The 27,030-nt window shown below is 38.9% G+C and overlaps 2 protein-coding genes across 13 annotated transcripts; both read left to right on the top strand.

Moving 5' to 3' along the window:
* The first annotated feature begins 3,736 nt into the window (after window positions 1-3,736).
* LOC102776736 (phosphoglycerate mutase 1) lies at window positions 3,737-8,662 on the top strand. The gene is made up of 4 exons (XM_006783890.3): window positions 3,737-4,025; window positions 4,694-4,968; window positions 5,560-5,740; window positions 7,449-8,662. The coding sequence occupies exons 1-4, from the start codon at window positions 3,887-3,889 to the stop codon at window positions 7,616-7,618; spliced, it is 765 nt and encodes a 254-aa protein (XP_006783953.1). The 5' UTR covers window positions 3,737-3,886; the 3' UTR covers window positions 7,619-8,662.
* Window positions 8,663-9,219: 557 nt separating this feature from the next.
* slf2 (SMC5/6 complex localization factor 2) lies at window positions 9,220-25,364 on the top strand. Of its 12 annotated transcripts, none has more exons than XM_035904738.2 (22): window positions 9,221-9,401; window positions 10,081-10,115; window positions 10,631-10,963; window positions 11,075-11,160; window positions 11,288-11,536; window positions 12,648-12,693; window positions 15,295-16,718; window positions 16,841-16,923; window positions 17,005-17,118; window positions 17,222-17,389; window positions 20,753-20,858; window positions 20,939-21,026; window positions 21,112-21,253; window positions 21,387-21,474; window positions 21,566-21,742; window positions 22,099-22,193; window positions 22,644-22,731; window positions 22,922-23,044; window positions 23,174-23,251; window positions 23,348-23,434; window positions 24,252-24,320; window positions 24,435-25,364. In XM_035904738.2, the coding sequence occupies exons 3-22, from the start codon at window positions 10,693-10,695 to the stop codon at window positions 25,002-25,004; spliced, it is 4,152 nt and encodes a 1,383-aa protein (XP_035760631.1). In that variant the 5' UTR covers window positions 9,221-9,401; window positions 10,081-10,115; window positions 10,631-10,692; the 3' UTR covers window positions 25,005-25,364. The 12 variants fall into 12 exon arrangements, with proteins under 12 accessions (XP_035760635.1, XP_035760631.1, XP_006783949.2 ...); XM_006783886.3 differs by having other exon boundaries at window positions 10,631-11,160; window positions 15,295-16,388; window positions 16,473-16,718; XM_035904742.2 differs by lacking the exon at window positions 11,288-11,536 and having other exon boundaries at window positions 9,220-9,401.
* The last annotated feature ends 1,666 nt before the right edge of the window (window positions 25,365-27,030 follow it).

Raw genomic sequence — 27,030 nt, 5'->3', positions numbered from 1 at the left:
CTGAATGTTTGCAGTGTTCATGTGTTGTGCGAAGGGAATGCCAGCGAGTGGTGGGAAAGGATAATTGCTATTTATAGCCTTGAAAATACCACAGCTTCCCTCCTCAGTCTGCCAGTCCTTAGTCAAGATGTTGAGTGTGTTACAGAGTGAATGTGTCAGGAAAAAGGGGAGGGTGTGGTGAAGTTTTTTGCGTCACTGGGTGGATAAAATGGCAAATTTTCTGTCTGACATTTAATGATTCTTATTTCCAACTTACATTATTCACCCTTCATTCATTCGTCATTAAAACTTAATGTCAAAGATGATTATTTTTCCTTTGCCCCAAAACTCTTCATGCGCTGTGTACACAGACGCACTCTGGGATGTAAAACAAACATTCCTTCCAAGCGTGGATCATGGAGTCCTTGTTAATAGCTCACATGGCTCTGAACTGTTTCCCAGCTCAAGTGTACCCAAGCACAGTCTTCACACAAAGAGATCCAAACACTTTTTGTTACATCACACTGCTGTTGTAAGGAAAAACAGCAAATAGCTCTTTCAACCCATATCTCCTCAATGTGTTTAAAACAAATGTGCCTGAGGACATGACACAAGAAAAAAAGAAATATTTGTTTTAATTTTAAACTTTGGATTTTGACTTGTTTCTAATAGATTCAACTGCACCACAAATCTCTACATGTCTAAAATCTATGTGTAACGCACAACTTTTCACACACTGTTACAAATTCTTGCTACGATCCAGGCATCCTCGGCGACTGCAAGCAAGGACTAATTTTACCCACAAGGAGGCACAATTGGGACAAAGCATTTAAATGAGTATTTCTCTTAGCTGCCCCATCCACAGCCACTGAGAATCATGAGAGGGCTGCAGTGGGACAGTGTCTGCAGTGTCTTAAGTGGGTCTGAGGTCTGACACATCAAAAGTGAGTTGAATTTTCATGCAAACTTGAATATACACTCTCTGGCCATTTTATTAGTTTCCCCTGTTAAACTATTTGTTGAACAAATTTCTAGTCAGACAGGTCAGTGGCAGTAACTCCATGCATTATGCAAGTAGACATAGTCAAGACTTCCTGCTGAAGTATTTTAGAAATTGCAGATCTACTGGGATTTTTTTGCAGAGCCATCTCTAGCAGTTACAAAGAGTGAGCAGCAGTTCTCTTGATGAACTCGGGGTTCACCTTGTTCATGTCAGAGGTGATGCCAAGGCTGCTTTGAGAAGATATAAGGGCAACAGTAGCTCAAATCTAGTTCCAACTCAACTTAAATTCTCACAGGCTCATCAAATTTGGGCAATAGAAGACAGAAAAAAAAACTTTCCCTGCTCTTTCTGTAGATTTCAGATGTTGGGGTCTGAATTTGGTGTATCAGGATTCGTCTCTCAGGATTCGATGCATCCTGCCTTACGTCAACAATTCAGGCTGATGGTGGTGGTGTAATGGTGGAATATAGGTATTTCCTTGGCACACATTGGGCCTCCTTATTACCAACTGAGCATTCTTCAAACGCCACAACCTGCCTGAATTTTGTTGCTGTCACATTATAACCACTGTGTACCCATCATCTGATGGCTGCTTCACAAATGTGACTCACGGCTCATATCCTCTCAAACCGGTTTCTTTAACATTACAGTGAGTTCACTTTACTCAAAGCACCTGACAAATCTGCAGTAACTGTGTGATGCTATCGTGTAATCTTTGACCAGAATCTCTGAGGAATGTTTCTTGCAACTTACTGAATCTAATTCTGATGGCAAAGGGGGTCCAGCCCTGCAGTAGCAAGGTGTAATTAGTGAAGTGGCGAGTCAGTATATTACTCTCATTTGTCCTTTTCAAGACTATTAAGAGACATTAAGAGAAATATTACAGATATGTACTATTTCTTGTTCATCAGTTGACCTACTTATTCTTCTACAAAAGATCAGTTTTCTTGAGTTCTCTTTACACTGAAGGTTTTTGATGATATCCATGTGGTTTTCATTGACTCATCAGAGGCTTGTTCCAGTAAATCAGCTTTCAGACACTCTTCACATGCACAAAAAAATGCTGTTCCTCAATTTGCCCACTGAATACTTAGTAGTATTGCAGAATTATAAAAGATAACATCAGAACACACAAGTCCATATTTAGCAAAGAGGACCATTCTTGGGGCTGACTAGCTTCACTGGAAATTTCTAAGAAGTAATGCAAAGGCCATTTTAAATTGGATTTGTTTAGATCTAGAGCATGACCAGGAGATTAAAAGTGACAACACAATCAAAATACCAACATTTGTTTACCACTTATAAAGACTTTGCTTTAAAAATGTAGCAAAATATCTGTCAAAAGTAGGATGTAACAGTGGATGAAGGGGGAAAGTCCCATTTACTGATCCAAGTCTAACAATTCTAGTTGTAACATATGGTTGTAATGAAATGAAGAGGAGAAACATTGATGCTGCAATGTATTAAATAAAAACTTGAAAGAACCAGTGACTGCTGAGTGTCACTGATTTCTCAGCTTGACTGAACATCCAACTCTTGGCACCCAAGACTCCAGACATGATAAGGAACTCTTTGAAACACTGTCACAAATGGCTGGTTATCAGGATTTGCACAAAAGCGGAGTATACGACTATAAATATACTGTGTTTCCTCAGGTTTGCAGTGAAACATTTGATATTAAATCTGAAGCTGGACAAAAGTGAAGTTTCTTCACCAGACGCTTAGGCTTGCCAGATAAGTCAGACATTACTTAGATTCTGATTTTATTTGTTATTCCTGAGATTTTATTCAGTATGTCACACAACCCGTCTCTCATATCAGCTCCTTTTTGTTGTTTTATTTTGCTCTTTTCTTACAAACGCGGTTACTTAACCTTTTAGTTCTTAAGAATCTCTCTTTAAATACACGACTGCTACATTGCAGTGTCACAGGGGTGATCCTGGTCATTTCCCCACACTTTAAAGGGAACTGTTAAGCTTTTCTTTATTTCCTATCATGAAAAATTATACCAATTACTGAAGTGGGTGTTCATATTACAGATGAACAAATAATAAAGTCATCATATATACAAATAATCTCTGTAATCTCTGCTGGAAAATAAGAGGGGCTGTTACTAATTTGGTTGCCAGGCACTCAGTAGCATAGCATCTCTATCCAACTGCTGTTCAAACTTTCTGTTTGTGAAATGCAACCAATGAGAAGACAGCTCAACAAATTATGCAATACTTCTAATAGAGTCCAAGGAAAAATTTAAAAATGAAACGGGTATTGATAGCAATAGATTTTAAATGTATAATAGCCATTTCAGTAAGCAGTAGCAACAGTTAAATGTTTTATAGGCAAAGAACAAACAGGTAAAATAGAGATGCAACTGGATTATTACAAATGCAAATGTCCATTAGAGAATTAACTTCTTTACCTTTCTTACATGCTGCTTTCTTACACTATACCCATAAAATATAATATAAATATATTCATATTTCAAATATAAAATATGTATTGTAAAGTATTAACTAATCGCCAGATAGATAGATAGATAGATAGATAGATAGATAGATAGATAGATAGATAGATAGATACTGTTGAAAAGACAAACAGCTTAAAGAAAATCAATAAAGTACAATGTACAACATGAAGGTCGGAGATTCTCCACCGTTCACTCCCACCTCGCCCATTGGTTGATAAACATCATTCTGCTGAGCTTCATTGGTTCTGAAAACCAGGAAGTGGGGGAGTAGCCAATCCAAGGGATAAAACGGTTTGACAGCAGCAAGTGGAGTTGTCTATGTCTCTGGAGTTGGGGGGTATAGATTCAGCATCCTCAGCATCCTTCAAAAAAAAAATACTTAAACTAACTAGTTTTCACTGACTGAAGCAATCGGCTGAGACATATCTGTATCACTCATGGCAGCCTACAAATTAGTGCTGATTCGTCACGGAGAGAGCAACTGGAACCAGGAGAATCGCTTCTGTGGGTGGTTTGATGCAGATCTGAGCGAAACAGGTGAAAAGGAGGCGAAGAGAGGAGGACAGGCACTAAAAGGTGAGGACGAACCGATGTGAAGTCTTCCTTCATTTCGTGTGGTATCACGCTCTCGGCAACTAGCAATTGCATAACCGCATACTCTGAGCGCATCGGGTCATATACCGCCCCCTGACCGTGTGCAGACTTGCTGAGGCGATGCTTTTATGTGGCTGCATTGCAACAGAAATAATAAAGGCCTGCAGATCAAAGAGGGGGGAAACCTTCAAAGTAATGTATTTAGTAAATGTTCATGCAACTGGCTCTTTCACCCAGCTTCAATCAGAAGACCTAATTTTGTTACGGCTCAATAATAGCTAGACTTCTGAGCCCCAACCAAAATAGTCAAGTCATTTTTCCGTGCTGTCATACCAAACAGCGGTCATTGTGTTATAATTGTCATTTCATTGTTATATGCACCATACCTTTTATTATGAGGTTGAGGTTTTTGACTGCAGAAGCATATTGGAGACATCACCTTGAGTTCTGAGCAATCCTAAATGAAATTTCTGCAAGGCCTGAGATACAGGCTTATCTCTCTATATACATTACATCATTGGCATTATTCCAGGTGTTATTCATAGACAGCAGAGTGAAGAAATGTAATAACTACACAACTATGCAAGAAATATATATTTTACCAGACAAAAAAAACCCCTCCAGTGTCTCACACTCTATGAATCTCACAGATGCTAGCTTTGAGTTTGACATTTGCTACACCTCCGTGCTGAAGCGGGCCATCAGGACACTATGGCTGGTTTTGGACAGCATTGACCAGATGTGGGTGCCTGTTCATCGGACATGGCGGCTCAACGAGCGTCACTACGGAGGCCTGACGGGGCTAAATAAGGCAGAGACTGCTGCCAAGCACGGAGAGGCTCAGGTGAAGGTCTGGAGGCGCTCATTTGATATCCCACCTCCTCCCATGGGTCCAGACCACAACTACTATACTATCATCAGCAAGGTAAGATATCATATTGGCAGTGCATGAACACAATCAATGAACTTTGCTGACGTCTGAGAGAAACAATGGCTTTGTACATATTGACTTTCCTAATCAAGTATCTCCAAACAAACTTAACAAAAATGAGCCATGACTTGAACAGATCTCTGAATTCAGGCCTAACCAGCTTTCTGAGAGAAATCAGCAGAAATGGCACGAGTGTTTAGAGAGAAAATAGTGGATTTAACGTCATGTGTCTCAATCTTTTTATCTCCAGCATACTTAGCTGAAATACCACAACAGTGCAAAAATCAAGCATGGCCACCACAGAGACGTAGTAAGTTACTATTTGCCAGTAGAAGCCTTAATGCTATTGCCTAATACTAAGTTCAGTGTGAGTTAATGTATGACTGAAAGAGTTCTTCTGCGTTCAGGTTCAAAGTTCAAGTCAAGGTAGAAACAAATTTCTAATGTCTTCCTTTCTATTTTTGAAATGTAATATAAAAAAAACATGTGGTTTTTTGGGGTGGGGGGTAAAATAAAGCTTAAGATGCTATCTCAGTTATTTTGTTCTGTTATGTAGTTTGCACAATGAAGTTGTCATGTTTGCAGGATCGTCGTTATGCAGACCTGACTGACGACCAGCTTCCTTCCTGTGAGAGCCTTAAGGACACCATTGCACGGGCGCTGCCCTTCTGGAACGAGGAGATCGCCCCTCAGATCAAGCAGGGAAAGCGGGTGCTGATCGCCGCCCATGGAAACAGTCTGAGAGGGATCGTCAAGCACTTGGAGGGTGAGTAACACTAAAGCTTCACTTAGACTTCTGCGAGAAATCTACATCCTAACTGGTGATGTAACCAGAAACACCACAACCTTTCAAGCAATTCACGTGGTAGTATGCATGTAGTTACATTTCTCGGGAGGTCATGTAGAAGGTTGCAGCGCAGGGTTAAAATGGGGTTCTGGTTATAGTGTAAGTTACGGCAGAAATCTGATGCAAAAGTATGAGTCACATTGAAATGTTTTAAAATTCAGACTTGGTAGGTTCACAAATATATATTCATGCTTTAATGTTCAAAAAACACATTATTTTCTCATACTGTTCACTGCTTAATCACCTCTACTCACTCTCTGTCTGGAACACCCATCATGTACGATATAAAACAGCCACTGTGATGTTTTCCACTGTCATTGTTCTGTGAAGATCCTTTTATAAAGGCTTGAGCTGAGCATTTTCAATGTTGCCATCTGAGGATCGAAGTGTGAAAAGTCACACTCACTGGCTAGTAACTTCTGTTTGACAAGCCTGAGTGTCTCTTACATTCCTACTCTAATAATGACCATAATTTATAAATGGACTTTATATGTTATGCTTATGTATTTGCTTGAAACTAGCGACTGAGCCCAGAAACACATCAAGAAAGTGTTTACTGAAACATAAGTAAACATAAGTCTTTTTTGTAAGCATAGGGGCAGCCCCCCCCCCCCCCCCCCCTCCTCCTCCTTCAGAAGAATGCACGTTTAACCATTTATTGACCAAGATTCATACAAAATGTTTCTTAGGAACAGTTGAATTTTCTCTCTAGCCCAAATGCTTGAGAGGAAAGGTGATGTGAAGTTCACATGGTAAACTCTAGGTAGAGCTGTCTGTGAAGGTTCTCAGTCATCCAGGTCATCGTAGTCAAAGGAGCTTGCAAAGAAAAGCGTCTGGACTTCTTTAAGTTGCTTGAAGACGTTTCACCTCTCACCCGAGAAGCTTCTTCAGTTCTAAGGTCAAATGGTGGGGAGGTTTAAGGCATAGCCTTGTGAATCCATTATGATACCATAATACATTAAATATCCCCGTAAAGCTTGTCTTTTCTTCTTTCCACAATCATTTGAATTTTGTCTTTAGCATAAACAGTTATGCAGTTACATTCATTTTAAAGTTAAGGTACTTCTGCATTAGCTTTACATTTTCAGCACAGACGCCATCCCTGTTATTTAGACTGTCTCTGCACTTCATTTTAGCTCCTTTCCTCCCCATGTACCTTTGATGATGAGTTTTGACACTTCACTATATATCAGTTAAGATGTGCTTTGACAATCTTTACAATAGGTTAGGGTTTTTTCCAGCCCTGGTAGGCCATATCGGTAGAGAGCACCCTCACTAACCTATTCTATTTTGTTCTGTAGGATGGCTTTAAATATGAAAGAAAAGAAAAGCAAATTAAGGGTCCCCCCTGTGCATCAAGGGTGAAGAAGTTAAGGCCCCACTTCCAAACAAAAGGGTGTTCCACTTGGCTAGTTGGTTATTATAAGCTCCTAAGGACCGAAAGATAAAAATAAACAGACATTAATGAGGGAATATAGCTATAGCTAAAAGCCTAGGCTAGAGGAAAAAAACAAAACAAAACAGGATATGGTTATACAGAGAACTGGGGAGTACCCTGTAGTCAATCACTCTGTTAGCAATTGCAGTATATCTGTACAAAATGACATTTTGTCTGTTCTTTTTGTAGGAATGTCAGATGAAGACATCATGGAGCTGAACCTGCCAACAGGGATCCCTATCCTTTATGAGCTCGACAAAAACCTGAAGCCAGTGAAGCCAATGCAATTCCTTGGAGACGAGGAGACTGTACGCAAAGCCATGGAGGCTGTTGCTGCTCAGGGAAAGGCCAAGAAGTGAAAAACACCATGAAAGCTCCCTTTGTGTTCGATGGAACAGGTTGTCCCTAACAGCTGGCCTTAGATTAGTGTTTCCTCTAAATTCTGATTTCTTTTGAGTTGTAATATGTGATGAATATACTGTAGTTTGCTGTCTGTTTGTACAGTACAGGGGAGCAGTAGACAGTAAATGACTGATAAACATTAGAGCCATGGAGGGCATGACTTTCAAGAGATTGTAAATATTTTTGCCTAAATATCACATTATAATCTTATATTATAACCTTTACAGTGCAAGTATTGAAAGAGAATTTGCAATGCCGTCAAAAAAGACAATAACTAGAATATGTAATTTGTCTTTTTTCACTAATGACAGAATTATAACACTTTGTTTTTGTTGTTACATGAAACAAGTCTTTGGCTGTGACATCGTTAAGCAAATGGCTGTGATATTTGAATGCCTTTAAATAGTAAAAAAGCAGAGGAAAGACTAAAATCCATGTATCCATTTTATACTGCAGGCAATTCCAAGGTTAGCAATACTATTTACATGAAGATATGAGGTCTCTGTTGGCCTCACATACAATACTGCTACTTTATTTTGGTGAGAGACTGGTAGCGGTAAAGAAATTATACCTGTTTAGATGGCATTGTTATTTCTCTGGGTGACCTAGGATACTGGGATATTGTAGGATGTTAGAAATTAATTTAAAATATAGATTTGCTGTATTTTTTTTTACATAAATAGTACCACCAAAGTGTACAGAAGTTATTTTCTAGGTCATTAATTTCATGCTTTTCACTAATAACAGGATGTAATTTTACAATCTCTTGAGAGCAGGATGGGATGATAAGGAAAGGCTAACAGTCTTTTTCTCTTATTTTGCTTGTCTATGATTGAAATATATGCTGTCTCCTTCTATGTTGTTGCTGTCTGTGTTATTTGTTGACATTTTGAATGGTGCTATGCTGTGTGTTTTGCACCGTACATGTGATCAATCCACTGTTTAGACAATGATATTGTGACAAATGAATTATAGGAATAAAGATAAAAGGTCTACATTTATCATTGCACTTGTTAATGTGTTTCTTTCTCCTCATCCTATTCCATCAGCTGACCTTGCAGTTGATTTTAGACCAGCTAAAAATGTGTGAAGTGGTACAAGCAGTTATTAGTTTTCGGGGGAAATTACTTTTTCACACAGTGACAGGTAGGTCTGGGTGGCTTTTTCCCCTTAATAATTGGTTAGATCTAATAATAAGTTAGATCTGCATTTTGTATTTACTTGGGTTATCATTGTCTAATATTAAAATGTGTTTAATTATGTGTTTGGTATGTAAATGTAACAAATATCCAAAAGTAAAATGAATGAAGCGTGAAATCTTGGTGGTGGTCAAACCACAGTTTTGACTAAATTCATGAAAGAGAGAGTATTTTTTGTCCCAAGGGCATATTGTACTTGCAAGACATTTTCCAGAAATAACCATTTGTCATGACGACCTCGAAAAAAATGAAAAATTACAGGGTGGGTTCTAATAGATGGATTCAGCTCTATTTCGGAAGCACTGGAAAAAGACTTGGGAAAATAGTTTGAACATCTACAGAAAGGATTCCTTTAAAGTGAAATACTTTTGAACTCCAAGTTCCATGATGCAGTTCGTGTTGTCTAAGCGGTTGCAAGCGGGAGAGGATGTTTGTAGCACCGGGATTCACCAGTAAAGTGTTATTGCCGCCGTATGTAGTTGCAAACAGACTTCCCAGTCCTCAAAATGAGGAAAGCAACAGAAAACTAAGGAGACACTCGGTATGAATAACTGCTAACTGGTCATTTGCACGCGCGTTAGCCAGCTAGCTATAGCTACATTACTTCCTCAAACGACATGCTAGTATTTATTATGCATTTTATTATTCGTTAGCTAGCTACAGAAAGACGTTTATGTAGGTTCTAAAATAAAACGTTCACAGTTGGCTTTGTTTCTTCTTAAAGCGAGTCCAACACGACGCAAGGAACTGACGCTAATGAATAACGCTGTCATATTTAGCTTTCTTTTTCTCTAGCTCCTAGCATATTGACAGGTAATAATATTTAACGGCTAGCCAGTTTGTTGACGTCTGTTTGGGACTGAGGTTCTCAAGCGACACTGCTAGGTTGTGTTAATTTCAAGCGATAAGACATTTTTATGTCAAAACAACATCATGACATGTCAAAGCGTGAAACTATTTGATCATGTTGTCACCTCAAATAGCATGCCGTGATTGGTAGCCATTAGCCAAACAGAAATTCTCTAGCAAGTGTCTTCCCCGTTTTGTCTGTGGAAGGTTAACTCGTGCTTTGTTGGACATCTTCTTTTTCTCATTTTTTGTGTGTGGGTAGAAAAATAAAACAAAAACTGAAGTTGCGTCATTGTCGTCGGCTTGGTGACCGGGCTAACTTCAAACGTTAATAGAAACATGTTGAGTTCCCATTTCTGTCTTTTTTGCAGCCCACTTGGAGCTTGCTTCTCACCGAGAAGTAAAGGTGAGTCGAAGTGACAGGTCGAGTGTTAATTTTCATTAAAATAACCTTTTACTTTTACCTGCTCCTTGAGACTTTGCCTCTCATGTGTATGCTTTCACTTACTGTGCAATAAAGCACTCGACTGTAATGTTTATGATGTAAGTTTTTGTTTGTTTTATTATATAGTCTCACTTATTGTGCAGTTTTATGCTGTGGGACTGTCAATGAGCAGTTAAATCAACAACTAAGCCAACCAAAGCGTCAGATAGTGCTTTCGGTTTAAAGAGGAATCAGACACAATGAGAAAAATAAGTTTGTCAGAGGGAGATCTTTTTGGCGCTCTTGTAAAAGCTAAACACAAGAGGGTAAGCTAGTCATTACTTTTCTCTTAAAACAAATTCAGACCTGTAATTTAAAAAAACAAAAACAAAAAACAGATGGATAATCCTTAGTAAGTACAGTAAATGGGTAAGGTGTAATGTAACAGGTTCTTCAAAAGACCATAATGCATGCATCATATTTCCTTTGTATCTTAGTAAAGGACCTTGTTGTTGAGCAGCGCTCCCTATCCAACACATCTTTTCACCAGGAGACTCCAATGAAGCCTTCTGGGGTCCCTAACCGGCTTTCTAATCCACCACCGAGGAGAATGTTGCCAATTCAGGCACCTGAGGTGTGCTACAGGGACAGAATTGGTCCACACTGGCAAAATCCTCATCCCCCAGGACTAATCCATTCATCAGGATTTAATTCAAGCAATTCACTTAATCTTGGTTCCCCCGTGGAAAGACCTTGTTTTATGCCAAAGGAAAGGTTGGGTCCTCCAGAACACTTTGGTCAACCTCCAGGGCTTGTGCCAAACAATCCAGGTACCATTAGGATGTCATTAAATCCCCCAATACCAGGAGGCCATCAGCCAGGATCTTTTGACACATTTTTGCTTCCAGTGGCTATCAACCAATCACCATCTTCCCACATAGGCCGAGATCAAGCGACTGAATTCAAGGCTTCTTCATTCAGCTCAGAAAGTAAAACTGAAACAACACAAAGACAAGAATCAGATAAGGTATTGTTTCATCTTTTTTCATATGGTCTTAGGAGAAACTCAGATTTTGTGCTGGTTGAGTGTTTTTATGATAAATATGATTATGATTAGTTATGCTGAGTTGATGTAGCTCTTAACATTTTGTTAGGCTCAGTCCAGTGATGTGGAATATTCTATACCTACGGTCCAGCTGCACAGACCATCTGTGAGTGTTACAACCCCATCATTCAACTACAGAGCACCCAATGAAGTTCACCCACAGTCCCCTTCATACTCACAAGGCTGGTATCCTAATATCAGCCATTGGCCCTCGCAGGGCTACCATCTCCATCCAAAACCCCATTCATCCGACAGTAGTCGTTTATCCATCATGCATATCTCTGTAGCCTCTTCCCAGGTAAAGTTTTTATATCTTTAATAACACAAAGTTTATTTCGAGTTTTGAAATCATGATGAATGCTTTCTACCTTTCCAGTCTTATGCCAGGCTGGTCAGGCTAAGAGCTTTACAGTACTTGGTTGGATTGAGGATAGAAGATGACATAGCCGGACTCGGCAACATGATTTTTTTTTTTTTTTAAATCAATGATTTAGTATTATAAACAGACTTAATTGCCTTTTTTTCATCTTACTATTTAGCCATTTCTAAATTTAAAATGGTTTTTAATTTGCCAGTAGGAAGACATGTCTTATTAACATGTTACTGTATGTTATTTAACACAGAAGTAAGGCAATTTAAGAGCACCTGTTGACTTACAAACAGTGAGAATTTGTTGCCACTTTTTGAGTTTGCAACGCCACCATAATATCTATTTTTTAAACTTGAATCAGATATTAAAATATTTGTGAACAAAATCAATACTGAGACTAGCTATGATTAAAATTTATGAAACTGGCAATAGTTGGAAGGTATTTAGCTGAAAACCTGACCTGTTTTCACACATGAACTGTGGACATTGTCAAGAGATTAGATTTTTTTTGATATGGGCTGGTGTAACCCAATCTCACATGTAGCACACAACAGGAGATTGTCTGCATCTCTTTGGTTCTTATTACTGTAAATATTATATATTTATATTATGTATATAAATATTACATTTGGTTTAGGTGAGGGGTGGCAGAGCATGGAAAGAAAACTGTGCACTCAGTTTCCATAGGACAAACTAGCTATTATTATAATTTTATAATTGACTTTATAAAATGGAGCTGGCAGGTTAAAGACAGTTTTTTTTCCTGATTCAGCTGGTTTGATTATTTGTTTCTTTCTCATACAAGTTCATTGGGTATTGTCTAGAAAAGTTTAGCACCAGAGGGCATGCAGAAAACAACTTTAAATAAGTTAAAGTGCATTTACTAGCTATTTATTAAGTCTGTTTATTTAAAGAAATAATTTCTGAACTGGTTGTCACTTGTTTTGTTTTTTATAAGATAAATTGCATAGCCACAATGTTATTGCTGTTCAAATATCAGTTAAGTAGGTCACTAACTTTTTTTGTCTTTTTTTTGTAGAGCCAGCAACAGGAGCAAACACCTTCAAGTGAAAAGTTAATTTCAGGTAATATTGTAATTTAAAGTAAATTCTAAACTTTCAGATAGGTTATGTTTGGCAGTATTGCTTGTTAAGTCCTGTAGCTTCAATACATTGAAAATATCACTGACCTGCAGGTAATGTGGAATCTCTTAAGTCAGACCTTCCCAAAGTAGGGGGCGCAGAGCCATTGCAGGGGTGGGGGGGCGGTATGAAAAGGGGGGGGAGAAAAATGCTTGGACACTGCTAGCACAGGGCGCCCATACAAACGCAAAGCAGAAGATGAAGCATAGCTGAATATGTTTCCAAACCAACTTCATTCTAAACCAAAGACTAGAAAATATGATGAAGCATATCTTCCCTTTGGCTTCACCTGCACAAGTGCCAAGGTAGGTCTCCCCTGCAGAATTGGTTTTCCAATCTTGGGGAGCACGCGCTGGGCTGTTCAAATTACGGACAAACAGTATCCCACATTCTTGATTTTTGGTTCACAAACACTTCTGATAATAATTAACGACTCCTGACATTTTGGAGATGTTAGCTCTTTATACAGTAAAGTTACAGCGGGATACAAATAATATCAGGCTGATCCTGCCACAATTTGTTCCCCGGGTTCAAATCACGGACAAACAGTATCTCACAGTTGTTTATGTTTTTGAACCCATTTTGCACAGAGAGGCATTTTTTGAAAAATGTATTGATAGCAATGTTGAATATTATTACACAGAAAAAAAACAACTACACGTAAAATAATCACACCGCGACGCCTCTGCCTTTGTAAATGGAGGGACAGTAACTGCGTGTGTGTATGTAAGCGTTTAAAACCTGAAGATAGTCAGATTAACAGTATTTTGTCTCTATCTGTCATTCTACAATTCATCTCGTGTAAACAATAACATGGCACATAGTGTGACGTGAAAAAAGGCACATACCTTTGATGTTGCGTGACAAACTCTGTATTCCTCGTCCACACGTAAATACAAAAAAGGAGTTTTTAAAAAATCTCAGTTTTCGGTGATTCGAAACGCCTTTTACGTGTGGACGAAACAGCTGCGTTTTCAAAAATACCCGTGTAGGTGCGGACGCAGCATAAAAGAGTTAGTAGTTTATTTTATTACCACCTGTAATTTAGTGCAGATTGCTTGTATTTGCTTAATTGTTTACTAAATGTTTGAGGTGTGAAATAAACCACAATGGAGCAAAATATTTGTGTGTGGTTGGAGGATGTGTTTGTGCGCGTGCGGGGGGGGGGGGGGACATTTTTCTTGTAAAACAAAGGGGAGCCTAGCAAAAAAGTTTGGGAACCACTGAGTTAGGAGATGAAAACAAATTGTACTAGGCTGACTATATGGTTGGCATGCTGCAACAACGTTATTATTATTATCATCATTTGTACAACCCATAAAGTATTATCCCCCTCCTCTAAAATGTACACTTGGCATAAAGCCGTTAGGCAGGTAATTTTCACCTGGCATTCACCAAATCCAAACTTATCCAATGGGTCAACTGGTCAACTGCCAGATAGAGAAATGTTATTTGTCATTCCAAAGAACATATATCCACTGTTTCACGGTCCAGTGGTGCATGCTTTACATCACTCTGATTGTTGGCAGTGTGCTTGATGACATAATGCTTTCATGTCATTAAAACCTATGCCATACTATCACACTCCAAACACACAGTACTTGTCCTGATGTTCATGTCAGAGGAGGTTTTAAAACTGTGAAGTTACTGAGAGTTGGCAACTTTAATGCACTATGTGCCTCAGCACCCACTCTCTAACTTTATGTGGTCTGCCACTTTGTGGTTGAGTTGCTCTGGTTTGTAAATGCCTACACTTTGCAATAGTCCTAGTTGATCATAGAATATCTAGGAGGGAAGAAATATCCCCACCTGACTTGTTGCAGTGGTGGCATCCCATTACAACAGATGCTTGAATTCAGTGATGTCTTTAGGTTGACTCATTCCTTCGCAAATGTTTGTCAAGGTAGACTGCATGGCTTGGTGCTTAGGTTTTTACACCTGTGGCAGGGATTGAAAACCTGAATTCAAAGTTTAAGAAGTATGGCTTTTAAAAAATCCCCTAATCCTGATCTGTTGTCACTATAATTTGTGCTTCAGATGTCCCTTTAGGAATTTCTTCATGCTTAAAACAAAAAAATATCAAATACTCTTCTTTATTTTCATGTGACATATAGAGCTGCAGTAGATATTTTCATGATTGATTTGTTGGTTGATTTAAATATATAAAAAAAAAAAAGACTTTTTCATCTGAGCTGTAAAATATAATACCTAGGGGGGGAAAGTGTCCATTGCATATGTGGTTTTGTCTGACTGCCATTTGTGACTCTAACAAAAATAGTAAAATTGAAAGCCTGGAATCATAAAATGTATAACCTTATCCTTTAAAAGAAATGATGAGTTTATTATCCAAATAGCTGCCAGTAAATTTCTGCAGTTGCAGACTATCATTCTTTTGTTAACAGATTGAGGTACATTTATCTGATGTGGATAGTAAAACCTTTTTAAGACAAAGTTAAAACTATCAAATTCTGGTCATTTTGTAGACATTAGTAAACCCTGCATGTTGTTCAAAAGAAAATATCGTCCTTTTTTTCCTTTCTCCAGCAGTGGACTTGAACTTCTCATCACACAAGAGGCGCAGCGAGTATGAATATGGTTCAGAGAATCCCAAGAAACCATGTCCTCAAGGGGCAAACTCAAACAAAATGGAGACAACAAAACCCACTGTTCCCACTGCACTTGCGCCTCAGCCGTCAGTGATGCATTCTTCAGAGTCAGCAAACCAACACAAAACCACAGATGGCTATCTACTTACAGAACAGGCATGTGGACAGTCAGCATGCTCAGAGCTGTCATCTACTGTTGGACCTTCTCAGTCATGCTGCAAGTCATCATCGCATAAAGAATGTACAGAGAAAATAACATCAAAAGGTGCAAAGGAATCATTTATAAATTATTCTCAGAGTCATGTACCACAGTTAAAGGAAATGAGATCACATGTAAAGCCAAATGAGGGAAGTGTGAAAAAGACAAGCGAGCAAAAAAATAAAAGGGATAAATCAAGCACTTGGTTCAACTCTGATGTTCCTCAGAAGGACACTACTAGCTCTTCACCTGCTGAGTTAGGCAGTCACCACTCTGGTTTTTCTTCCAGTAGTAGTTCTGTCAAGACACCGAAAAGAAGTAATCCCAGAGGAGAAAACAGAAAACTCAGCAGTAGCACTCACAAATCAACCTCAAAACCAAATTCGAGTTCTTTGACTGGTCGGACAGGAGAGCGGAATAAAGCTTCTCGTTCACGAAGACCTGTAGCTTCTTATGACGCCAATGATCTTTTCACTCCTGATCCTGTGACTTACATTGTTAGCTCCTCAAATAAGACTGTAAAACCCAAGATAGATGGGGAAACAAGCAAAACAACAGAGAAAGGTTCATCCAGCATCGCAGGAAGCTCCAGCAACTCAATTACTGAGTCCTCTTGTGAGAAACATCAAAACTGCAAAGTAACCGGTCCTCTTCTTGAAGCATCGTCCACTTTACCTAACCCACTAGGCAGTTTTCCAACTGTAACGTTAACACGGGTAAAACTGGAAAACTTAATACCACCTCCTCGAGATAAGGACACCAAAAACAGCCCCATCCCTTCTTCACACAAGCAGCTTAAGGGTGACCAAAATCCATCTCTCCTCTGCAAAAAAGTGAGTACAGGTGCTGTAGAGACTGACAGTGCTGCTGCTGAACAGACTTCTACCTCCAGTTATTGTCAGTCTCTACCACTGAAGGGGCAGGAAAGTAAAGGTGATAACAAGCAGATAAATGAAGAGGATCCCATAGATGTGGAGCTGGACTTGGGGCTGAGTTTTGCAGTAGATGTGGATCTAACCCAAAGCTCCCATAGCAGTGACGATGAGCAGCTACTTTCCTTGGAAGAGATGATGGAGCGTGCTACTAAACCTCCAGATACACCTGAGAAGGGAACATTCTCAGATCCTAGTCCACCTAGACGTCTGAGCTCTCAGTCAAAAAATGTAAGTAAAATGTCTTGGTCTTTGTTGTACGCAAAGTTGTTACTGTATGAAAATAAGCTTGCTGAGCTAAAGGACAGTAAAACTTTATTTGGATGTTAACTATCACATGTTGTTTTCTACAGCAACCATTTCAGTCCACAACAAAGTCAGGCAATTACAAGAACAATCTTGACCAAATACTGAAGGAAATAAATAACAATAAAAAGTGAGTTGTTCATAAAGTTTCACTGCCATTTCATTTCAAGAGCTACAGCATCTTCACCAAACTCTCTGCATTATTCACTAGATCAAAAGAGATTGAGAGACAACTGCTAACTGCATGTGAAGAGGACCTGTTGAAGATAGCTGAATATGAAGAAGCAGAGGAGAACCGAGAGGAGGGCATTTCTTCCGAACAACAGTAAGGCACACAAAGACATGCTGCCACTTTATATTTTGTCTCTGGGGAACCGTGTTTTCACTGTAGTTAGCTAAACTGTGAACTGCTCGAATTTGTTTACCAGGGAATTCTTGCAGCGGTATTCATTGATGTCTGCTGCAATCAAAGAAGTCCCTCCAGGAGAAGAAGTGTTCAACCTGGAGAAGTTTGGTCAGATCTTTGACCAGGATACATTACAGCTCAGGCAGTGCCTGGTCAATCCACAGGGAACAGCACAAAAAACTCTTCTGTGGTGAGCTGAATTTCTGTGTGTAAAAATGAAAGGGCAACATTTGTTGTACTTTTGTACTGAAAAATAGATATATGTAAGTAATTATTATTTGGAGTGCATGATTTTTTGATGATTTTAAACTTTTGCCCAAATACTGCATTAGCAACAATTGTTCATCTAGAATTTCTTTAAAGTTGTCTTGAATACTCATTGGACAAATTACATTGAATTAACCTCTGAGGGCATTTTTGTTGCCTCAGCTTTAAAGGGTAAACTGGCCTTCCAATTCAGCTAGAAACTTAGCAGAGAAGCCCAGATTTCCCTCTCCCTGGCCACCTCCTCCAGCTTTTCCAGGGGGACACAGGGGTATTCTCAAGCCAGCCAAGAGATATAAGCCCTTCAGGATGTCCTGGGTCTGCCCCGTGGCCTACTCCTGGTTGGACATGCCCAGGAGGCACCGTCACCCAGGAGGCATCCTTGTCAGATGCCCAAACTGCCTTAACTGGCTCCTTTTGATGTGGAGGAGTAGCAGCTGTATTCTGAGGTCCTCTCAGATGGCTGACCACCTCACCTTATCTCTAAGGGAGAGGTTAGCCACCCTTCAGAGAAAGCTCATTTCTGCTGCTTGTATCCATGATCTCATTCTTTCCATCACTATCCAAAGCTGCAGCACCAGTCTGTTGATTGCCTACTCCCCTCACTGGTGAAAAAGACCCCAAGATACTTTCTTTTTCTTTATTGGATAGATGCAGTGAAGGCTGACAGGAAATTAGAGGGAAAGAGAGAGGGGGAGACATGCAGCAAAGTGCCACGGGTCGGACTCAAACCCGGGCCGGCCGCTCTTAACCATCTGGTATATAGTCGCCTGCTCATCCAACTATAATAATCCAACTAGATACTTAAACTCCTCCACTTGGGGCAGTAACTCGTCCCTTTCCCAGAGTGAGCACTCCACCCTTTTCGGGGTGAGGACATTGGCCTGATTGTGCTTACTTGAATTCTCGCCGCATCACACTTGGCTACATACTGCTCCAGTGCCACCACCTGATGAAGCCAACAGAACCATGTCATCATGAAAAGCAGAGACAGGGTTTTGAGACCACCCAAGTGAAAGCCTTCTGCCATTTGATTACACCTAGAAATTCTGTCCATAAAAATTATAAACAGAATCGATCCAGAACATCCTTAGGGACCCAGTCAAATGCATTCTCCAAGTCCACAAAACACATGTAGACTGGTTGATTTTTTTCTTTCTTTCTTTTCTTTTTTTTAATTTAAATTTAATGTCAGCAACCATGTAAATCTACCTCTACTTAAACAGAGGTTTTATGAGTCCTGCATAGTGTATCATGAACAGAGGATTCAAAGTCTCTTGAAAATAAACTGTTAAGTGGGTTCCAGAAGTCACCAGATCTATTTGCAAAAAACAATAACAAAAACGCACAAAGTTAGCAACACTGAAGTTATTAATGGTAGGAGGAGTAGGCATGTGGGAATGATGATGGTAGGGTATGATGTGGAGGGTTAGGGAGCATGTGGAAGACTAACCACTGGTCATTGTAGGACAGCTACACAGAGCAGATAGTGGGAGCTCTCATCAATAAGAAGCTTCTATGAGACTCGTTGTTTCTTTGCTGGAGAGTGAAGTGTAGCCTTGAGAATCACTCAAAGCTCATTTATGGGCCTTTGAGAGCTTGTGTGTGCTTATTGTAGCTGAGCAAGAGACTCTTCGGTGTGTAACTGTTGGGAGGAGTGTTACAGTCTGTCTGTTGAACAGCGGTCAACAGACAGACTATATAAAACAGCGGTCCCCAACCTTTTTTGCGCCACGGACCGGTTTATGCCCGACAATATTTTCATGGACCGGCCTTTAAGGTGTCGCGGATAAATACAACAAAATAAAACTAGTACCGGTACCGAAAAAAAGAAGATTTATTCATAACACACGTGAAAAGACCAAGGAAAACCGAGTTAATGATAAAACAATAACAAAATAACCCTGAAAACCATACATTTCACACCTAAGCCTCAACTCTCGCGGCCCGGTACCAAACGACTCACGGACCGGTACCGATCCGAGGCCCGGGGGTTGGGGACCGCTGATATAAAATATAGTTAGCAGTGAGCTCATGTGTAATTTACTGAGATTTATAGAGTATGTTTTCTTTATGTATGATGTTGTTTTTTTCGGTTTCAGGTACGCTTATTAATCTTGCTACTTTTGATCATTTATAATATTATTATCAGTATTATTAGTATTAATATGTGTTCACAGTCTCTTCCTGAGAGTGAGGAATGTGGCTTATTAATTTAATACTGAATATTGAATCAGTACTGTATCACAGATACCCAAAGCCATGATATGGTTATGGAATTCAGAAAAAGTTGTATTGGTGCATCCCTATTGATAGTTCAGCTTTCTGTAAGAAGTAAACATCCAATAACACTGCAGCTATGGGCATTCTTTCAGTGTGACTATTACTGGGCTCTGTGCTAATTTTAGTTTTATATATTAATGACATTTTTCAAACACTGCTTTTGACCTCCAGTGGACATCACGGATGCTTTTATTATCAGCTGGTTTGACTGTAGGATAACTCTAGTGCATGCTGTTTGTTCCCCCAAAAACAAAGATATGAGGAATCTTCAGAAGCATGGGAGATATTTTTGAAGTATGCACTAAGTTAGCAACTTGAATAAGGTCAGGTAGAGGTCCATTTTTGGCTGTGGTGTCAAGTTCTTCTGAGTGCCTCTGTGTTGGCTTTTTACATTTTAAACCAAATTATTTGCATGAATGACTGATTAGTCTGGGGGAACTCCAAACCAAATACTTCCTTTTCCTGCATAAACACCAAAAATCTGATAACAAATTTTGACAATAACATAAAGAAAGGAATCTGTCTTGTATACCAATAGCATTAAAAAAAATACACAAGTTTAAATTAAGACCTGGAACATTGGTCTTGGCTTGTTATATTTTCTACAGCAGCTTTACTCTGAGCAGCTTGATGTTTATTAGATTTGTCAATAGTGTGCACTGTACTTCAGAGTGGCGTGACAACCTTTGCACGAAAGGCTTTTTGTGTACATATCCTAAGGCCACAGCGTACCTTTTTCATAGTCTAATATGGAGCCTTCCGATAAACTTCACTGAGGACATTTTACTCTCAGGGTAATGAACAACAAGTTAGGTCTTGTCAGGAAAAACTACAGTTTGACCTGAAGGCACTTACTAAAAAGGTAAATTAGCACAGTTAGTCCTATCCAACACACTGCACTCAGGGATGTATTTAAGTTTGCACACTCAGTTTCAACTCTTAGTTTTCCTAAATAATGAATAACTTTGATCTTTCTCTCCACTTACACTCTCCTGCTTTACATCAGGTCCAGCCCAGCTCAGCTGCGATTGCATGTGAATATCGGATTGTTTCAGGAAGCTTATGACTCTAGCTCACCCTGTCCAGCTCAGGTTACCCGTTTCCTTTTCAAGGTAGGTTTGACACACCCCCGCACTGAGTTTGTTGTACAAATGTTTAAGCTTGGGCAGTAATTCTTTGTCGATCTCATCAGATGATGTCAGTCCATAGTGAGAGGATGATATCTGAGAAGTTGCTACAGGCCCTCTGTGATATTGCATTGACTGCTGCTTATCAAATAGGTCAGTGCTGTCCTTCCTAAGCTTTTGGTAGTTTGTCTTTAAAATGTACATAGTGTTGAAGGTCTTGGTGTGAATACTTCCACAGTGAAATATGGAAACCAGCAGTTTAAAGTGTGGGTTCCCAGTTTATCCGACGTGACGCTGGTCCTGATGAACATGGGAGTGCCGTTTGTTAAACTCTTCCCTTTTGAGAATCTGCAACCTCCATTCACAGAAGGAGATCTGCTGTGAGTGTCATCACCATATGACTCGCTCATTCCTTTTGTTACCTTCTATATAAAACTATAACACGTGAGCTGAAAGTTGTTTATTTGGTCACTTTTTAGTTTAAAGGAGTTTAATTTTTCTGTGTTTCTGCAGGGAGGACGTCTACATCAAAAGTGATAGTCCTACCCACAACAAGGAAGAGACCACTTTCCCAGAACACAACTGCAGTAATGTTTTAAAGGTAGTAGGCAATAAATGGCTGATGACGTTTGAAAGCTTAGCAGATTGAGTACAACTCCACCACTCATTTTGTTTTTTAATCTTGTTTATAGTACCTGTCTTACTGCATGGGTCTGTGCCCACGTGCATACAGCGACAATGAGCTGCTGTTGCTCCTTACTGTAATGAGTCACATCGGCCTGGAAACACGGCTCATCCTCGAGTCGAGTGTGGCACTGGAGCCTCTGCTGTGTAAAATTGTCAACAACATCAGGGATTGGGACGCTCTGGTCAGTGCATAAATGTCATTGTCTGGCTCTTTATTTCCTCACATTTCAGTTTGGCACATTAAAGCAAACAGTTTTCTTGTAGCTGTTGTGTTTAATCATCCCCTAAGTGGTGTATAGTATGGTTGTTCCTTATGAAGACATGTAATAAATCTGCTTTCGAATATTAACACGTTCTAACAATTAGCTCAATTTTCTCATTTTATACTCTTTACATTGACTCCCAACAGATTTTAGGATTTGTTTCATAATTCTTGCATTAAATACAAAGCATTAAACGACCAAGCTCCAGATTATTTATCTCAGCTTCTTGGCTTGTATGGCTTAAAAAACTTTATTTACTTGCTTTATGTCTTTAGCTGCCAAAAATCTGCCTGGCTCTCACTGATTTGACAGATGATCACCACAACATGTGCCTATTAGTTCATCTCCTGCCTGACAACATTCGTGGAAAGTGAGTCTATTTATCCTTCTTTTTTTTCCTTTTTTTTCCTATCTACTCATATATACTTAATTTCTAGATATACTGATTTTCTGATTATTTTGTTTATCTGATTCTGATTTATTTATGCATTTATATACACAGCTGAATCTAAGAAATTTGTCAGCCGGCAGTTGATGGAAGTGAAAATGAAAGGGCTTAGATACTTCATGTATCAGCATGTTTTGTTTTGCTTGTGATATTCACAAGATTTACCATCCCATAATACAGCACTATAACCTACTATGCTCTGAGTTACAGAATAGCATGAAGGCATGTAAAAGTGAAATAAAGCCAGTATGAAAACATAGTATGAAAACAAATACTTTCATCATTTTGTGATTTTTTATTTTTTATTTTTTTTCACAATACCATACCATTAAAAAGAAAAATGTTCTTTTTATGTTTGTTTTATTTGGACAGAGAGTTGCGCCGACATCTAAGCCTGTGCATGATTTCTAAGTTGTTGGATGGAAATTGCAAATACAAACCTGTGGAAAGAGAATTTCAGGTAAATGGGTTAACTTGTAACCTTGGCAGTTTCCTTTAAACCCAGCGCTTGAAACACTTCTCACATGTAATTTTAAATTATGTACATTAATCCACTCATCCTGAGGGTCGTGGGGAGTTTGAAGCCTATATGCGCAATAAATATGTAAATCAATTTAATTAATAGAGTTTGGTTTTTGTTTGGTATTTAGCTCTCTGAACTGAGGCCATACCTTCCCCGCATGCAACCTTCCTCCCTTTTCCGACACATGACGAGCTCCTCTGGAATGAACCAGAAAGATAAAGAAGAAGACCTGGGCACACTAGACCAGCAGGTGATCATTGTGTTACAGTCTGAATTGCAAAATGTTCCAACCTTGACTTGTTTTACATCCATAATAACACCTGGTCATCATTTTGAAAATGATTTTTCTGACCCAAGATCCTTTTATCATTTCTTCCAGTCCTACTACCTGTGCTATAGCCTTCTGACATTAGCAAATGAAGCATCCAACTTTCAGTTTTTTCCCGCTCACCAAAAGGTAAATTCTTTTTTCCAGTCTTATCTGATTTTTAGATGTTATTGGCCTGATTTTGATTGAATGTTTAAACCCTTCCCTTTTTTTTCTGTCCCTCAGAAGCAGCTGCTGTTTTTGTCAACTGAGCTGGAAACACATGTTAAATGTGACATCAGGGAGAGTGAAAAATGTCTTTATCGCAGCAAGGTAAGCATGATTTAACAAGTTAGTGTTTGTGTGTGTGTTTTTCTGCAATTCACAAAATAAAATCTACAACACTTTTAACCAAATATGGGAGCCGCTGGTCCGGGCCTATGCTGCTCAATGCTCAAAACTATTTTGAATGTTAATGACTTGACTAGTCATTTGCCAGTAGCTTGTTAGCAGTAACACTAAGCAGACGGGCCAACATAGAAGCTTCAAATTGATACCAGAGAACAAGGTGACATCGGATTTGGAAATTGATACAATAGGTGTGTCTACTAGGACATAGAAGGGAAGCACTGGTGGTTGCCAGCATTTTTGCATCTTTGTCATCAGATTCAACTTGTTTTAGATTGACCCAAGATCACAAGTAAATCTGGTGCTTTTTCCCCCATGTATTTAAGTTCCTAATTTGAAAAACTTACCCCACAGTTAATGCGTTAGCAGTTTTCTCTTTCCTCCTAATGGCAGCTTTTTTCTCCAAAATTAAATGTTTCAAGTTTAGTTCATAGATAACACTGTACACAGATGTGTTAGTCAAGATATCAAAACTGCTTAATAGCATTTCACAGATTAGCAAACAGTATAGATGAGGCTAGACCTCGTAATATATTTTCAGATTAGGAACCCGTTTAACTTGCTGAAACGCTCTGCCAGAGACATCTGTACTACTTTATATTTATATTAAATATATTCATATGAATCATCAGAAATATCAACAAATCATTGCAAGTTTATTTTCAGAGGTTCTAATAAATGAAATTTTCAGTGTGCTACATAAACGTGTATGAGAACTCTTGCCTTCTTCTTCTCTCTCCAGGTGAAGGATCTGGTGGCGAGGATCTACACCAAGTGGCAGATGCTCCTTCAGAGGACAAGGCCTCTCGATGTACAGTAGTCACACACATTATTTAAATAATTTCTTTACAGGATGTGTTTACTTTGTCTCTTAAAAGATAATTTTATAATCTTACTGGCTATGCTGGTCTTTTCCCTTTTCTAGGATAAACTGTATGATTATTGGCAGCCTGGGGATACTTTGGGGTACAGCCAGGAGGAGCAGGAGGATGAAGATGACACTGCAGAAGAGGAGACTGTGGTGGAAGAAGAAGTTGAGGGGGATGAAGAGGAAGATGGAGAAACAACTATAACTGAACAGAATGAAGCTGTCATGGTTGTTGAGGAAAAAAAAGATGCCAGGGTGGAGCCAGAAGAAGACACGAAACTTGGTGAGACAGAAAAAGACACAAATGTTATTGCAGCAGAAGAAGGCATGACATTTGGTGAACAAGAAGATATGAACACTGCAGAGACGGAGGAAGACATGAATATTGATGAGGTGCTAATGGAAGAAGATGGTATCCCAAGTGACATAAGCAAAACAGAAGAGGAAAAAGAAACGGTACCTGGCAATTTAAACCAAGTAGTGCCTGAGACGGATCCTCAAGCACCCTTGGAATCTGAGGGAGTGGATGAGCAAGTGGCTGCTCCCAACATAGAGCGTGTTGATGAGGACACTGAGATTGAAGAAAGAAAAGGATCTCACCCGGCACCAACAGCTGGTTTATTCTGATAGAGATGATCAGTTTTCAAGGCTTTAACAGCCATTGCCTTATGTTATGCTGAATTTGCACTATTTACCAGACCTCTTTTCCTAATGCCAAAAGGTTTGAGACTTTCACAGTGATTTTAAGGCAAACTGTGTATTTACCTCAGTCAGTGAGGTTATGTTATTGTCGCTTTGTTTGTCTGTTGGCACATTTAGGCACAGGTTTCCAGGCTGATATATTTTTATGAAAGTTTGTGGAAAGATGGAGCATTGGTATATTAAAAAAATTCATTGTTTTGTTGTTTTTTGACTGCTGCATGTGTGCATATTGTTGTTTTATTGTTAAGTGGCCAAATATGGAAAATAAACTTTAAGTTAAATTTATTTCTTGTCTCCATAAGCAGCGCCAAACAAAATGTCCACCCACCAGTGTTTACAGTATTATTATGTTAGTGATAATCTTTCTAATATGCAGAAAAGTAACAGTGAGAGGATTTGTGGAAATATCCATGACTTGCTAATGTAGCGACAGATTAATGAAATCTTTTCATATTTTGGCTAAGCATTAGGCAGCTTGTGAAGTACCAAGGAAGTAGATTGGTTCACACATTTATTTATTTATTTTTGGTCTCAAGTAATGCTTATTGTATTAAGTGTCACCCATGTATGCATTTGAAAAAATGCCAAAGCTAACACATTTTCACAGGCATAAAAGAGTGCTATTTGGCACCATTAAAGTGATGCCGAATGGTATGCACTGTCCTTTAAAAATCTGGACAAATGTTGAACAAAAAAAATGTTAGGAAGAAACTGTACTCCACGTAAACAAAATCTTAAAATCATGTTCTTAAGAAATAGGAAAACATTCAACGAGAGATGTATCTGGCCCCTCAGTTGATCCATTTACTCATCAGAGTGAGCTCTCATCAGAGATGGTCTTGTCAAAATTGGTCTAATTAATAACACAGAAAGGTACAGTTAGAAACTCCATACAATACTATCTACAAAGCATCAGATTGGTAGTTGCATCATTTTTCAGCATGACAATAATCCCAAACAGTGCAGTAAAAGCACAGCTGGATGGAAAAATGCACAAAAGAACGATCATAGATTGGCCTCCCCAGAGCCCGGACCTTAACATTGAAGCAGTGTTGGATCATTTTGACAAACAATGGAACAAAAGTCAGTCAACATCTAAAGAAGAGCTTTGAATGTCCTTCAAGAAGCCCGGATAGTTATTCTTGAGGACTACTCAAAGAAATTACTACAAAGCCTGCCTATGAGAGTTCAGGCTGTGCTGAAGAATAAAGGTGGTCGTACTAAATATTGACCTTTGTATAAACTGTTTTTACCTTATGTAACGTAGTTCCATGTATGTTTGCCTATGTTTAAATAAATTACACGTATATCCCATTTTCACAGTGAAATAAAATTAAAAGACTGTACAGCATTTTAGTTTAATTTTATATAAGCAGTATTCACAAATTTATTTTATTGTCAGAATTATCATGGTCAAATATTAATCTAATCAAATATAGAACTTGTGTAAAGGTGTAAATCAGTGGGTTAATTTTAAGGTGTGCTTTAGATTAGGTACATGCATCAGTAAAACTCTGAAGACATTTGCTTTGAAAAATGTCAGTTTTAGTAATTGGTTTAGCTGCAAATTACCACAAAAGATCTTTCTAGTCTTTTCTACATGGTGTTTATAGAAAAGATATTCATATTAGTAAATTGTACATGCTTAAAAAATAATAACAATAACTCTAAAATCTCTAGAGCATGCAGTCTAAACTTGCACATTCAGCACTGTTACTGACCTTTAGAGGGCACTGTCCTCCATCTAGACTCAGGGTTCTCAAATAAACACAGGACAACGGAGAACGGGAGCTCCTTGTAATATTATCTGTCCCGGAAATGCTATAAAGGAAAGACTAAGCACCCACATACATGGCAAACAAGAGATGAAGCAGCAGAGTGAGACCAAATGAGCCCTTGTTTTTAGTTTTAGTTTGTTGTATTTTTTTAAATCTATTATAGCTGATCACAG

This window comes from Neolamprologus brichardi, chromosome 13 (assembly GCF_056152115.1).
Source record: "Neolamprologus brichardi isolate AB-2024 chromosome 13, ASM5615211v1, whole genome shotgun sequence".
In the NCBI taxonomy this organism is placed as follows: Eukaryota; Metazoa; Chordata; class Actinopteri; order Cichliformes; family Cichlidae; genus Neolamprologus; species Neolamprologus brichardi.
The sequence above is the reverse complement of the archived record's forward strand: the minus strand, read 5'-3'. Positions and strand labels throughout refer to the sequence as shown.

Bases quoted from the DNA above. Each gene is read 5' to 3' on its own strand.
- slf2 (XM_087850231.1), top strand. From the start codon at position 10,693: ATGAAGCCTTCTGGGGTCCCTAACCGGCTTTCTAATCCACCACCGAGG. The intron at 21,475-21,565 runs GTAGTAGGCAAT...TCTTGTTTATAG, and splicing joins ACTGCAGTAATGTTTTAAAG to TACCTGTCTTACTGCATGGG. The intron at 23,045-23,173 runs GTGATCATTGTG...CATTTCTTCCAG, and splicing joins TGGGCACACTAGACCAGCAG to TCCTACTACCTGTGCTATAG.
- LOC102776736 (XM_006783890.3), top strand. From the start codon at position 3,887: ATGGCAGCCTACAAATTAGTGCTGATTCGTCACGGAGAGAGCAACTGG. The intron at 4,026-4,693 runs GTGAGGACGAAC...TGAATCTCACAG, and splicing joins AGGAGGACAGGCACTAAAAG to ATGCTAGCTTTGAGTTTGAC. The intron at 4,969-5,559 runs GTAAGATATCAT...TCATGTTTGCAG, and splicing joins ACTATACTATCATCAGCAAG to GATCGTCGTTATGCAGACCT.